Source organism: Aythya ferina, assembly GCF_964211825.1.
Source record: "Aythya ferina genome assembly, chromosome: 1".
In the NCBI taxonomy this organism is placed as follows: domain Eukaryota; kingdom Metazoa; phylum Chordata; class Aves; order Anseriformes; family Anatidae; genus Aythya; species Aythya ferina.
In genome coordinates, this window is record NC_140296.1 from 203,973,203 (window position 1) to 203,985,835 (window position 12,633).

Below are 12,633 nucleotides of genomic sequence, written 5' to 3' on the forward strand. Positions count from 1 at the left end.
TAGATGGCTGCGCGTGTTTCTTTGGGAGTTCACAGCAGTTAATGTTTCCCCTTATTCAAAGAAAGTGAGAAAATAATACTGATGATGCATACCCAATATTTACATGTGTGTGCTCATTTGAAAGGTGGAATATCAAAGTACAGTACTTATTTTTCACCCCCATTCTTCTCTATTTTGTTGCCTGGCAGAAGCGGGGAGCGTTCTCCATCCTTTTCCTTGTAGCCAGGTTCCTGTGCGGTCAGGAATGTAAATATCCCTGGGGCTGCAGTGCTCGAGGCTTGTCTGTCTGATCCGTGCTCCTCATGTGAGGTGCTATGCATACTTCTACTCATGGGAAAATTAACTATGCTAAATATTTTATGCTTATATACAGCACCTTCTTAATACACACGCTTTTGGGTGTTTTAAGTAAGAGTACAATACTTAGTAACTCTCTTAAAGCCCCTAAAACCACTCCTCTGTGTTTCAGGCTGGCTCGACAGCACGCATTCTAGCAAATATGAGGCTGAGCTGCCCTTAATACTGTTTTGTTTGGAAATATTTGGCTGAACGTTTTGTAGGGTGGGTTTTGCTCCGTGTAGGAATAGCTGTGTTTAGCCCTAAAGGAAATAGTTGTGCTCAAGTTTTGTGTCTCTTCGTTGCAGGTTTGAAGAGAAAGCTCAGACTGATCCTCTCAGTGCACTGAAGTACCTACAGAATGATTTGTACGTAACTGTGGATCACTCAGACCCTGAGGAGACAAAAGAGGTAACAAGGAACGATCCTTGTCTCATAAAGAAATGTAAACTGTGTTCTCACGTTCTAGCACAGATTTTAAGCCTGTTACATTTTGTTTTTATTCAGTGTGAAAAGCTCAAACAGCGCACGATACTTTGCTCTATCATTTCCTCCATGCTAAGGATCGCACTGCTTTAGAAACAGGCATTTTGCAGCTACACATCCAGATAAAATAGGTTTTGCGCTCTTAATAGCGAAGACTAGACCTTTGTTTTAATTCCAGCGTGCTGGTGTGTATTTTGGGAGCTTTAATTGAAACATAAACTTGCTGAAATGTCAGGAGTCTGTGGTTGGTTGTGTGGTAGAAAGTGAATAGAAACTGCTATTCACGCTGCATTTTGGCTTGTCAATATCAAATAGTTCTGGGGGAGGCAAGGAACTTTTTTTCTCGATTATATCCATTTCTGGAAGTAGGTTGTAATGCAAGCTGCTCGCTAAACCTTAAAACTCTTATTTCCTCTGTTTTGAATATTATCCTGTAGGCATGTTCTTTGATTTGTTCCAGGAATTTGCTCCCACTTCCTGTTTTGATTCCAGTACCGCAGTACGTGTCACTTTACAGCAGGAATTAAAGAAGTAGTGTAAAGTGTCAGATAAGGTGGTTGACTTGACTCTGCCATTAATTTCCACGTGGAACTTGGGGCAGCCAGCTAGAATACACAAGCATTCGGCGCTGTGGTTGGGTAGATGAGGAGGAAGAGAGTGCAGATCAAGAGAAACGATCTTTATACAGGCACAAAAAGCTATTTTAAGGGGAATTTTAAGGGTTATTTTAAGGGGAATAGCCTTCTTGCATAAGCACAGCATAAAATTGTAAAGTTACTGAAATTAAGGAAAAAAAATTTACAAACATTACTGATCACGTTTGACTGTTGTAAATTCTGGTTAGGCTTCATGAATTTCTGGTCCAATAAAACGTGCAATTGCTGTGCCTGCAAGTTTTCTGTTCGGTGCTTTCTCGCTGAGCCTGTCCCATATCTCAAGTACTTTCACACCTTTTCTAGCTATTTCTAGCATAGGAAAGACATAATTATTCCTCATTTTCTTCAGCTGGAAAAAGAGATTTTTCCCATGCAGCACACTTCGAGGAGGCTCAGCCTAATTCTGCCCAATCTTCCCAGTGTCATAGCACTTCTTCCAATTTGGACCTGTAATAACCTATAACACACGACAATGATTCTGGTGCTCTCTTATCTTCTCCTCTGCCACCTGGGACATAAGATGATGTTCTGTGTTCAGTGCTTTCCGTTTCTCTCTGTGGCATGTGTTCTGGTAGCCTCCTCGTGCCTGTGAAGGCCATGGGTATCGTTGGCCAGCTACTCCCAAAGATATCCTACATCTCTTGGCTGCTTGTGCCTTTCTGTTGCTGGAACAGAAAATGTTTGTGGTATGACCAACAAGCTCCTCTGCCTTGAGTACTGTACCCAGCAGCCCAAAGGAACTGCCATTAAGGCTGTACCTTGTGTACGTAAGGAATAGGGAGTCCCTTCATTCTTCGTGTTTGATGTTCCCAGTTCAGTCTGTAGTACTGAATTTGTCCACCTTGTCAGAATGAATTTCCTGACTGCGTGGAGTCGAGATTTGGGGTAAAAGTAGCTTTATCATGCAGGGTTTAAACAGAATAAAAAGTTGAAAACTAATTACTCCTTTTCACAGGACTTACTGGTGTTCTGCACATTAATGATCTAACATACGAGCCGAGGTAGCTCAAACCAGCTGGGTGAATATGGTGACCCCTTCCTCTGCAATCCTAATGCCCGACCCAAGGAAAATTCAATAGCTTCTGTCTGTCCCGTGGGTCTGCCAGATCTACACTTGCTGTTCGGCAGAATTTAGAGCTCGGTTCCAGCAGTCTCCTAAAATCATTTAACAATTTCTGGGAGTCTTTCTTGTTTGTTTATTTTGCAAAAAAGTTGCTGGTCGAAAAAGCTTGGACTTCTGGAGCTTTTTGCCTTGGAACAGATCTGCCTGGTCAGTGGCACGGGGCCAGCCGCCGCACTGGTAGCGACTGGGTGTATTTCCAGTTGACGTCAATTTACCTTCCGGTTATCACATCGGGTTGGCTTTTTGCTCTGGCATTACATCTTCAAATAGCTCGTGTGCTTTCCAGAGGACTGACGCAGGCTTTTTGGATTCCATATCAGATTTCAAGCAGCAATTTGATTGTGCATCTCGGCGCAGACACCTACATGCTCTGTCTTTATTTGTAGCTGAGATGGTCGTAATTAATACCAGATTAATATCTAATTGTCCTGCTCTGTGCAACCATCAAACACCGTGTGGCTTCTCAGCGTGGCAAGTTTTTAAAAGAAATCACCTTCCTTTCTGCGTGTTCTTCTCCCTCTCTCCAGGCCTGCTGTTAAATCTGGAAAGGACAAAACTATGAGTTCATCCTTGACTTTGTGTTACAGTTCTCTTAGAGACTGGTCTGTGGGGTATGATATTACAAGCAGAATTTCACTGCAGGGTAAGGCTTGCTTGTTTTATAATACAAGTAATTTCTTCTAACTTTGTTAGGCAAGTCTCTTCAGCTGTTTTGAGTTGGATGCCAAAGAAAATAAACAGACTGTTCTTGAAGCTAACTTTGGCGTTAGTAACCAATTTTGTTTAAAGTAGCATGAATGATTGACAGGAGGAACATACCCCCAGATTTTCCTTTCTTTGTTGTGAATTTTAGCAATGTTAACGGGATGGCAGTTTTGCTTCCTTTTTAATTTTTATAAAAGGAAGTCATAGATGCCTGTGAGCAATAGGTGTCTCATGGGTGCTTGCTTTAGTGGCCACAGGCTGGATGCCAGCTCCAGCTCGGCTGTTGCCCATGAATGCAGATCCAGTTCTCTTTAACTGTATTTCTGCTTGAAATCACTTAAATCTCTTCAGTGCTTCCAGATCTTTGTCATTTACTGGCTGTGGATTAATAGCTCTGATGCTTTATGTAAGGAGTGTAGATCCCCAGGGCACATGGAAGTTTGTCTGCATTATAGTTCATGGAAAGATGAAAGTTGTACAAAAAGCTGGCATTGGTAGTTCTTGATTAAAAAAAAATAAATCTGCCAGCATGGGTGTGTTCTTCTAGTTCATATACAAATAGATGTACCTTCAGTGATGGTTTAGATATTCAGAAGAAGAAGCTTTTAAAGACATAAGGAAGATCAAAATGGGAATTTATAGTGAATTCCCAAGTTTTTAACTTACAAACATGTGCTAGTAAAGCAGGAAAACATCAGTCAATCACATATGAGGCTAAGAACAACATGTTCCTCGAATGCTGGAGCGATCACACCCAGAACACTGCTGCTGCTTAGCGGTCTGCAGAAGAAATGAAGGTGCTGGAAAAAATGACCAGTAGTGCTGGAAAAAAAATGACCAGTGCTGCCCAATTAAAGGGGAGTGAGATGATTTTGTACAACGAGATCGAGATTTGCGTAGAGAATTCTGCGTTTGGTGGAGAGAAGATTTCAGCTGGACCCTGTGATTGCCTACAAAGTGCAAGTAAAAGCTGCTTTCTGTTTTTCTTGGAGAACAGGAGGAGAAGGAGCAAGGACCTGGAGGCCAATTTGAGGCCTGACTAGCTCGTAGTCTGGGCTGGAGGCCCCTGTTCGAGGCTGCTTCATACTTTCCATTCTTGAGACCTTTTCTTTAATAAACTTGCCAGATAAAGCCAGCGGAGCCCAAAAGTATTGTTTGGGTCTGCGTTAAACTGAAATTTCTGGGAAAATTTAAGCCCAAATAGGAAAAATAGTTCTAGGAAGGAGCTAAGAAAAGCACGCTTCTGTTCTTCGTGTCCTGCTGTGATTCTTTGTAAAGCCTCAGGGCCTGAGTGCTGCAGGAACAGAGGTTTTGGAGCCAAGGAGCCTTTGAAAAAAGTGTTCAGCCCTCCCAGACTTCAGCTTGTGACAGCTCCATCCTCAAAGAATTTGAGCCTCTTGCTTCTTCTTTGTGCCTGCACTGCGAGGCACCGTCCCAACAAAATGGGTCAAAGCGGAGCAAAATTGCTTTCTGCTGTGATCTGAGCGCTCAGAGCACGGGGAGGAGGAATTAGGTCTGATTCATGCAACCCGCCAGGTATCCCAGCCGGGAGTTACTTGGTGTTAATGGGTCTGTTGGTGCAAACAGCTGAGCAAATAGGCTAAAACCTGCATGGGTTACCACACAGTGGAATTGTTTTTTGTTTTTTGCTTCAGGTAGAAACCAAGGTTATGTATGTGCAGTACTAAAAGAGCGATAACAATGGAAACACGAAGGCTGGAAGTCAGAAAATGCTGGAATTAATATTACTGGTGTTGTCTTAATTTGTCTTTAACGTGGTTGATGCACCTTCCGCTAGTTAACCAGATCTGTTTATCTCCAAGGAACCCTAATCCCAGCTCAGAAGATGCGTTGGATCTCGGATAGAGAAGTTAATTGAGTAACGAAGGAAACTTGTCTTGTGAGTGGAGGCTTAATTTGGAGTAGCTGCAGCCAGTGAGCAAAGAGGATGTCAGAAGAAAATAGGTGGAGTTGTGACGAAAGCAGTTGGATGCTTCTGCTGGATAATTGAGTTCTAATTCTAATTGAATTCTCTAGAGAGATGCTTTGTGACGTTAAGCAAATGGCTTTTCCTAGATGGTCACTAATCGGGTCTTTCATTCCGGTACCCAGTGGGAGGCATCTGATGGGTGGGTTGCTGAGGGCTTTGCTCTTCTGGCTCTAACTGATTTCAGGGGAAGGTGTTTGATACCAAATGTTTTGAAAAATCAAATGCTGGTAGTTTCATATAGCAGACCCCAAAAGAATCAGAACTTAAAGTGCTGTCTGACAGGATAGCAGGTAAGACGGTAGAAAAACTGGTGAAGAAATTAATTGCTTTAGAGCACAGTTTGAGCTGCATGGGGAAAAGAAAACAAACAACTGCATCAGATACGCGCTATAAGAGTGCGCAGGAGACCTGGTCTTGAGTAAGCCACAGCCATGCTATGCATGGGGGAAGAAAAAAGAAAGGGCCCTTTGGGAAAACATCACAGGGCTAGCTGACATTGTAATGCAAATGCAGAGTGAGCCAGCTTAAGCATCAGTGCTGTCCGTAATTGATGTTCATAACTTGTGTGCTTGACTCTTCTATCAGAAAGTGCTTTGAAAGCGTGAGATGATGCATAAAACATCCTTTTAAAGGCAATGAAAACACAACACTCAAGGTTAACTGAAGTGCAGCGGCATTAGGGGAAGGAGACAAGATACTCCTTCCCCAAAAAGCTGGAGAGGAACTCGTAGCAGTGGAAATTCGTCACGCATGGCGTGAAGAGACAGGAATACTTGGCAGAGGGTTTGATTTTCGGTCTCAGTTCAGCGAGTTCCTACCTGGATCCGGCTGTTTGGTCTCTTAGAGCTGGGCATCCTGAGGCCTGGCCCCAAGCAGGGCTCACTTCTGTTTTCACTTCTGTTTCCAGCAGGATGGTTGCGGTTGCTGGGGGAGGAAGGAGCCCCTCGAAGCACGTGGCATCTGCCCTGTCCCTGCCGAGCTGGCTTAGCATATCACCAGGCAGCTGGCAGCAGGCCCCGAAGGCAGTTGTGTGCTCAGGGGAAGGTGGCCAGGACATGGCACTCGCAGTCAGAAAGAGCACGGGTTCAGCCACTGGTTTTATAGGAATTTTGGAGCTGTTTAGGCTGGGCTTCTGTTTACATACGGTACTGACGTGGAGCCAAGTCACTCTAGCAGCAAATACTCGTGTAGCGTTGCAGTCCCTTTTGATTTCATGTAATCAGACCTCACTGAAGAAGGTATTTAATCAACCTCTTCCCCCTATTCTGCAGTCTGTCAATTCTGTATCTTCCTAACTTGCTCTTAAATGCCTCTATTGATTGCTTTCTGCGATAATAGTCTCCACAAAAACCTGCAAATTTATTCCAGCACACCAGTAAGAAGGCCTTACTTTAGGCTGTTCTTTTTCTTGATGTCATACTGAAGTTGATCTTACTGATTTTTGTGTCTTCTTGCACTTAGTTGTAGATTTACCTTTTTGTAGGGGCCTTTCACGTTTGTGACTTGTTGTTGTTTCATTCTTGGACATTCTTCTGTGGAGGCTGTGCAACCCTGACTCCTTTTAACCTGATTAATAGAGTTTGATTTTCAAACCACTTGATTTTTCTAGTGCTTTCCCTGCGCGCTGCTAATTGATAAAGGGCATCCGAAAGTGGTTGCCTTATTGTGGATGAGAATTAGGAGCCTTGATAACAGAAGGAGCACTTGATTTACTTGAAGACCTACTCCTTCTCATGCATTTCCTACTGCATTTGTCACTTTTGCAATAGGGTGATCCAACAGAACGTGTCCTGCTTTGTCTGATTATTCCTGGTTTTGTTGGTTTGTGCTTGGCCCTAGTGAATTGCATTTTGATCCATCATTGTAACCTGGATGAAATGGAAGAACAGGCTGAAGGCTGCCTGCTACCCTGCTGGCAGCCTGTCTGGGCACAGTGAGAGCTCTGCAGACTGAGCAAAGGTGTCCTGTCAAGCCAGGTAACCCTTGCAAGCCCTGGGGTCCTCATTAGAGAGCTGTCCCTTTCCCATTCATGGCACTGTTTCGGTGTCAGAGGATTGATGGCAACCCCCAGTGAAGTTATTTGACCTATTTGCCACTCCCTGCTCGCTTAATCTTTGCAAATCCTCACTAATTTACCATAAATAACATATAAAAACATACAAAGTGCTATGGAAGTCAAGATGGAAAATGTCCGAGTCCCATCCCTAGGGCCTGCTGCCCTGCTCCAGAATAAACTAGATTGAAGTGATGCAACCTGTAGTTGCCAAATCTGCTTTGGCTGCTACTTGTCACCTTCTCCATACTCTGTTCCATTTCTTCTTTAAATTGAAGTTACACTGATGGATATGTAATTCCTGGCTGTTCTCCCCGCCCTTTCCCTCAACATATTTGCTTCTCCACTGTTTTTAACCTCCTTTGCTTGGGCTGTATGCTGTAAAGACACACAGGCAGGAGACGAAAGATTGCAAACCTTTAAGGGGTTGGCTAATTCTTGGAAGAAACATGACAAAACGGCTTTGCTGTGACACCAGGAACTGCAAACAGCAGCTGGGGGCAGAGGGAAGCTAGTGCTGACTGTCTATCGGGGAGGCATTAGGGGAGAATAAAGCTGTGAATGTACTACTTCAACCACTTTCACTCTTGATTCTGATGTTCCCAAGCAAGGGACTTTTTCTTCTTTTTTTTAACTTAAAAAGACCTTGCTTCGAACAAGCTTGTGATGGGAGCTGCTCTGGCAATTCTGAAAGGTTATCACCATTTAAGAGCTTTCCCTGTGTTCAAGAAGTTGATGCTGCACTTGAGCAGTTAACCTGTTTTTGTGCCATCTAATCTTCCCTTGCAGAGGCTGTACCACACTCATCTCTACGAATGTTGCTTGAAAGAGGGTTTACCTGACTTTTGTGCTCTGATATCTACCAAAGAGGCAAAAAAAAGTTAAAAACACATATAAAATTAAATGTTCACGCTCTCCTGGTCAAGTACTGATCATTGTACTGATGTTGGTCTAACCAAGACCTCTTGGAAAAAATATCTCTTGAAAAAAATATCCATCTTATGCTGCCAAGGTGACAAACGGTGTTGCTCATATGAAAGCACTGCTGTTATTTGTATGCATATCGCAGTAATTCTGAGGGTTGTGCAAAGAAAACCCAGCAACTGTAAAGCCACCTGTGCCACTATGAATCTTTTGGTGTGTTTTTTTTTTTTTTTTTTTTTTTTTCCCCACGCAGTTAATAACACTTGTTTCTTCTCCCACCTCCTCTTCTGCAGTTTCAGCTTCTCGCCTCAGCATTATTTAAGTCTGGCTCGGATTTCACCACTCTTGGTGAGTATTGTGCAGCAGAAAAATCATACTAAGTATGTTCCCTCTTGCAAAGATCATTACTGTTCATTTCTGGTCTTTTTTTTTTAATATATATATATCAAAAGCTTAAAATTCTTAGGAGTATTGTGAGCCCTTTTAGGTTTGAATACACAAAGTGCCACATTACAGGCATTTGATAGGGAGTATAATGACCAGTGTCCAATGCCTCAAGCCCATATTTAAAACATCTGTCACCAGTGGTTTTAAATCCATGCCTCTGGGGAGTATTTTGTGTCTCTTATTACATCTGAAGCTTTACTGTTACCCAAATAAACAGAAGCCTTGGTCAGAATAAAGTAACTCCCATCATGTCACTTTGGAATCTCACAGCATGGCTACGGCTCTGTTTGCTGGGATAGCTGCAATTCCTGGAGTAGTTTGGTTCGCTCTGTTCTTTGCAAAACGAGTTCTTTGGGCAGGATGTCAAGACTGAAGACAGCAGTGGCGTGTAGGTCTGAAAACAGGAGGCCTGAGCCAAAGCCATAATTTGTTTTGCTATTCTATCCAGTTAACTCTTCTCCAGGGTTCAGCTGTTAATCCTGGGCGAGCTATAGGAAGACCATTGGCATAATTCACATTCCTGTGATTGTGTTGCCATCCTGTTACCGAGCTCTTCTTGGGAGCATGGATGACTTCACTTTTTTGACAAATGTGTAATTCCCAATCTAAGGAACTGAGGGAAGGAAAAGGCCACTGCTCTGTCTGCCCTGCTGGATGAGGAAGCTCTGGTGAGCTTGTTTGCTTTGGAGGATGTTACCCAGTTCATGCTATTTCTTAAAATACGGGTTTTTGAAGAAAGACAGCACTTGATTCAGGAATGCTTGCCCTCCCCTCTCAAGGTCTAAGTGCTCTAAAAGATTAATTAGTTTATCCTGCAGTAACACTGCTGTGTTTTACAGTACAATGCTGTATTAAGAGATTGGCTTTACAGATAGGAGGACATCATACATCAAGTAGTGCTGCTGAAATAAAACAACCAAGCCCTCCTTGATTTGATTAACTTGGTTGGCTTTGATTAACTGAAGAGTGAATTAAAAAGCATTCTTTTTGAGATACCAGTGATTTAAGTAAATACAAAGCAGAGGAAATCGTTGCATGCCCGCTCTATTGTTCTTGCTGTTGATGGTTTAAGTATGGGGATTTGGATAAACAATGCTGCTGCGGTAGACTAAACCCTCCCCTGTCGGGAGGAGGCACTTCACAAATCGAGTTGGCGAAGACCCTGTGCCAAGACTCAGGCTGGGACCTCAGTGCAGTCCAGGGATTAAATAACAGCTCTTAACTTGGGACTCCTACCATCAGCAGAGCTTGTCTCGAGAAAAAAACTGCAAGCAGCACAAGTACCAGTTCTGGCTAAGACAGCCGTGAGATAATGAGGAGAGCCTGAGGACAGAAGAAACAAGGCACCAAACAAAAATAGCTGCTGAGATCTTGTTTTCTGGGACATCAGAACGGTCCCCTGAGGACTGTCACTTCCCCAATTTCTTTAGGGACGTCCACGGGCTTGACAGCCGTTTGCTTATTGCTTTTTATGGAGTTTTAATTTCGGTGTTGGCTTGGGGTGACACGAGCTCTGTGTGTGCAGGCCTGTAGTAGGTGGGATGGGGAGCTGGCAGCCTTGTTGGTACGACACTACAGATGTGAGCTGGGCTGCAATGGGGAATCAAGCTGTTAATTAACACTCAGCACTGGCTACAGCAACATGTTCGTGGGCAAAGGGGTTAAAGCAGAAGCAGCAGATAGCCAACAGCCATCCAGAATCAGAAACTGATGTATTCTGCAGCTAAACCATTTAAAGCAGTCAGTGCTGACGAGCTTTCCCTTCTCTTCCTCCCCCAGGATTTTCAGACGTCGATCACACTTACGCGCAGAGAACTCAGCTGTTTGATACACTAGTCAACTTCTTTCCAGACAACATGACCCCTCCGAAAGGCAACCTGGTAGACCTCATCACGCTGTAACGGAGCAATCACTGGACACGTGGAAGAGGGGGAAAAGCATCCATTTTCAGTATTTTAATTTTTTTACTGCATTGATTGACTGCTGGGATGAAGTAATATAGTAACCCCTAGGTGTTTGAGAGGGGTTTTATACTTGTATGGTGAATCCCTGAAGCTTTTCCCTTGGAGTAGGTTAATAAAAATGTAACTGACGTACTTCTGACTAAATACATATATTTTTTCTGACTTTGAATTTTTGAGTTAGCAAATGTAAGGAGAAAAGAGGGGGGGAAAGAGAAGAAAATAAAACCCCGTCACGCGGTGATTGTTTTTTGCCTGTCGGGAAAAATTGAGATTCATGGGCTGTCTGGAATTAAAGATGATGGGTTTTATTTTGGGTTTCGTGGGAGAGGGGGTGGTGGTTCTTCGCTCATGTAGCTAGCCATGATGTATTGTTTTGTCCTACAACTTCATTCTCAGCAGCTGAATAACTTGGCAGCAGGACACTGGCGTGTGTTGAGGTAATAGTAATGTATGTGTCTCCAGTCTTGTAATCGCAGCGTGTCATGTGAAGGGAGCATGTGTTACAAATTGTCTGTCTCCTTGTATGAGATCCTGGCTGGCAGCAATGTCAAATCGCATTTGATAACCATTTCAAACCTAAATACCTGAACGCCTAGCTTCCACTCTCTGGAGCCTTCCACTTAGACCTGACAGACAAGGGGGAGAAACTCTGGAGGAACTGTCAGAAAATGGGAGTGCTGGGGTTTGTCTGCACAGGCTCCGTTTCAGGGATCGCTCTGTTCTTGCTGCCGTGCTCTCCTGCTGAGAAACCGTGCAGGTCCTTGCAGAGCTCTGCAGAACTGGGTCTTCCACGCGCACACCCAACCTCTGCAACCTGACCCCGGGTTGGGTGTAGGATTTCTGAAGCAGGTTGTCTTCGTTTACATCCACCTTTACGCTTCTGTGTGCGTTTGTCAATGTGTAAATGTGAAGAGGTCTGCTCCAAACAGCTTGTCTCCTCTCTGTGTAGTGCAGCTTACTCACGTTTAAACGCATTTTAGACCTCAGTCTGAGCACGAGGGAGGCCTTTCTAGCATAAACCTCTTCAAAAGCCAGCTGATGCATATGTATAGAAAATATATTCCTCCTCGCTGAAAGCCTTCTTTATGAATAAGGTAAGGGCTCGGTGCTGCACTGTGAAGTGGAACGAAGGATGCGCGTACCCAGCATTAGCAACTTCTTGCATTCAGTGTCAGTAAGCATTCAGTACAAACTGGCTGATGTAAATATTTGTGTGACTGCAAAGCTTGATGTCCAGAAATGTTCATGCCGGTAGGGTGTCACTGCTGCCCTCACTATGGCTACACGGCTCCTGTTGAACTTGATGGAAGTCTTGTGTGTGCAAAGACGATTTGGACTCTTGAAATAAAGAGTTAGTGAAGTGTCTTTTTCAGAGCTCGAGTGTCTGCTTGCTTTGATTGCATTGTACTGCCTCTTTATCATGTTCTTTGTGTGACTTCCGTAGGTCTGGCGCATTAGAAATAAATTGTAAACCCCCCATACCAGTGATTAATCGCCCAGAAAGGAACAACGCAAATAGAGGTTGGGCTTGGCTTTGTCTGCAGGGAGGGCTATCCAGATGCAATGCTTTTAAGTAACCTGTAACTTGAGGATGTTTAGAAATTGTATACTTCGGTGGATGGCAAATCAGATGTCTGTGGAAGAATCCGCTCTATACGTAGCGCATAAAGTGAAATCTGATTAAATGGTTTATTTGAAACACGGGATTTTTTTTTTCCAGTGACATGGAAAGTTTTAGGTCACTGCAAGGTTTTCCAGCATGCTAGGTTTGCAGATGTTTTGTTATCAACTAGTTACAGTTTGGGATATGAATGTAGTAACCAGTGGTGCTAACCCTGGGGGAGTTTTCCAAATTGAGTTTTCCACCGAGGTTGAACCGAGCCCACCTGACACAACCAGCCAAAAAGCTGCAGCCCGTACTTATATTCACGCACCTCCGAGCCTATAAA

General features: G+C 43.7%; 1 protein-coding gene across 5 annotated transcripts in view; it reads left to right on the plus strand.

Annotated features, from left to right (window-relative positions):
- Window positions 1-10,816, plus strand: part of MKLN1 (muskelin 1) — a 93,489-nt gene extending 82,673 nt beyond the window's left edge. For 4 of the 5 annotated variants that reach the window (XM_084512647.1, XM_084512649.1, XM_084512650.1 and 1 more), the window contains 3 exons: window positions 645-747; window positions 8,567-8,621; window positions 10,500-10,816. In XM_084512647.1, coding sequence (XP_084368773.1) covers window positions 645-747; window positions 8,567-8,621; window positions 10,500-10,621 — 280 coding nt within the window. In that variant the 3' untranslated portion in view covers window positions 10,622-10,816. The remainder of the gene's footprint in view (window positions 1-644; window positions 748-8,566; window positions 8,622-10,499) is intronic. The other variant, XM_084512648.1, reaches the window with a different exon arrangement.
- The last annotated feature ends 1,817 nt before the right edge of the window (window positions 10,817-12,633 follow it).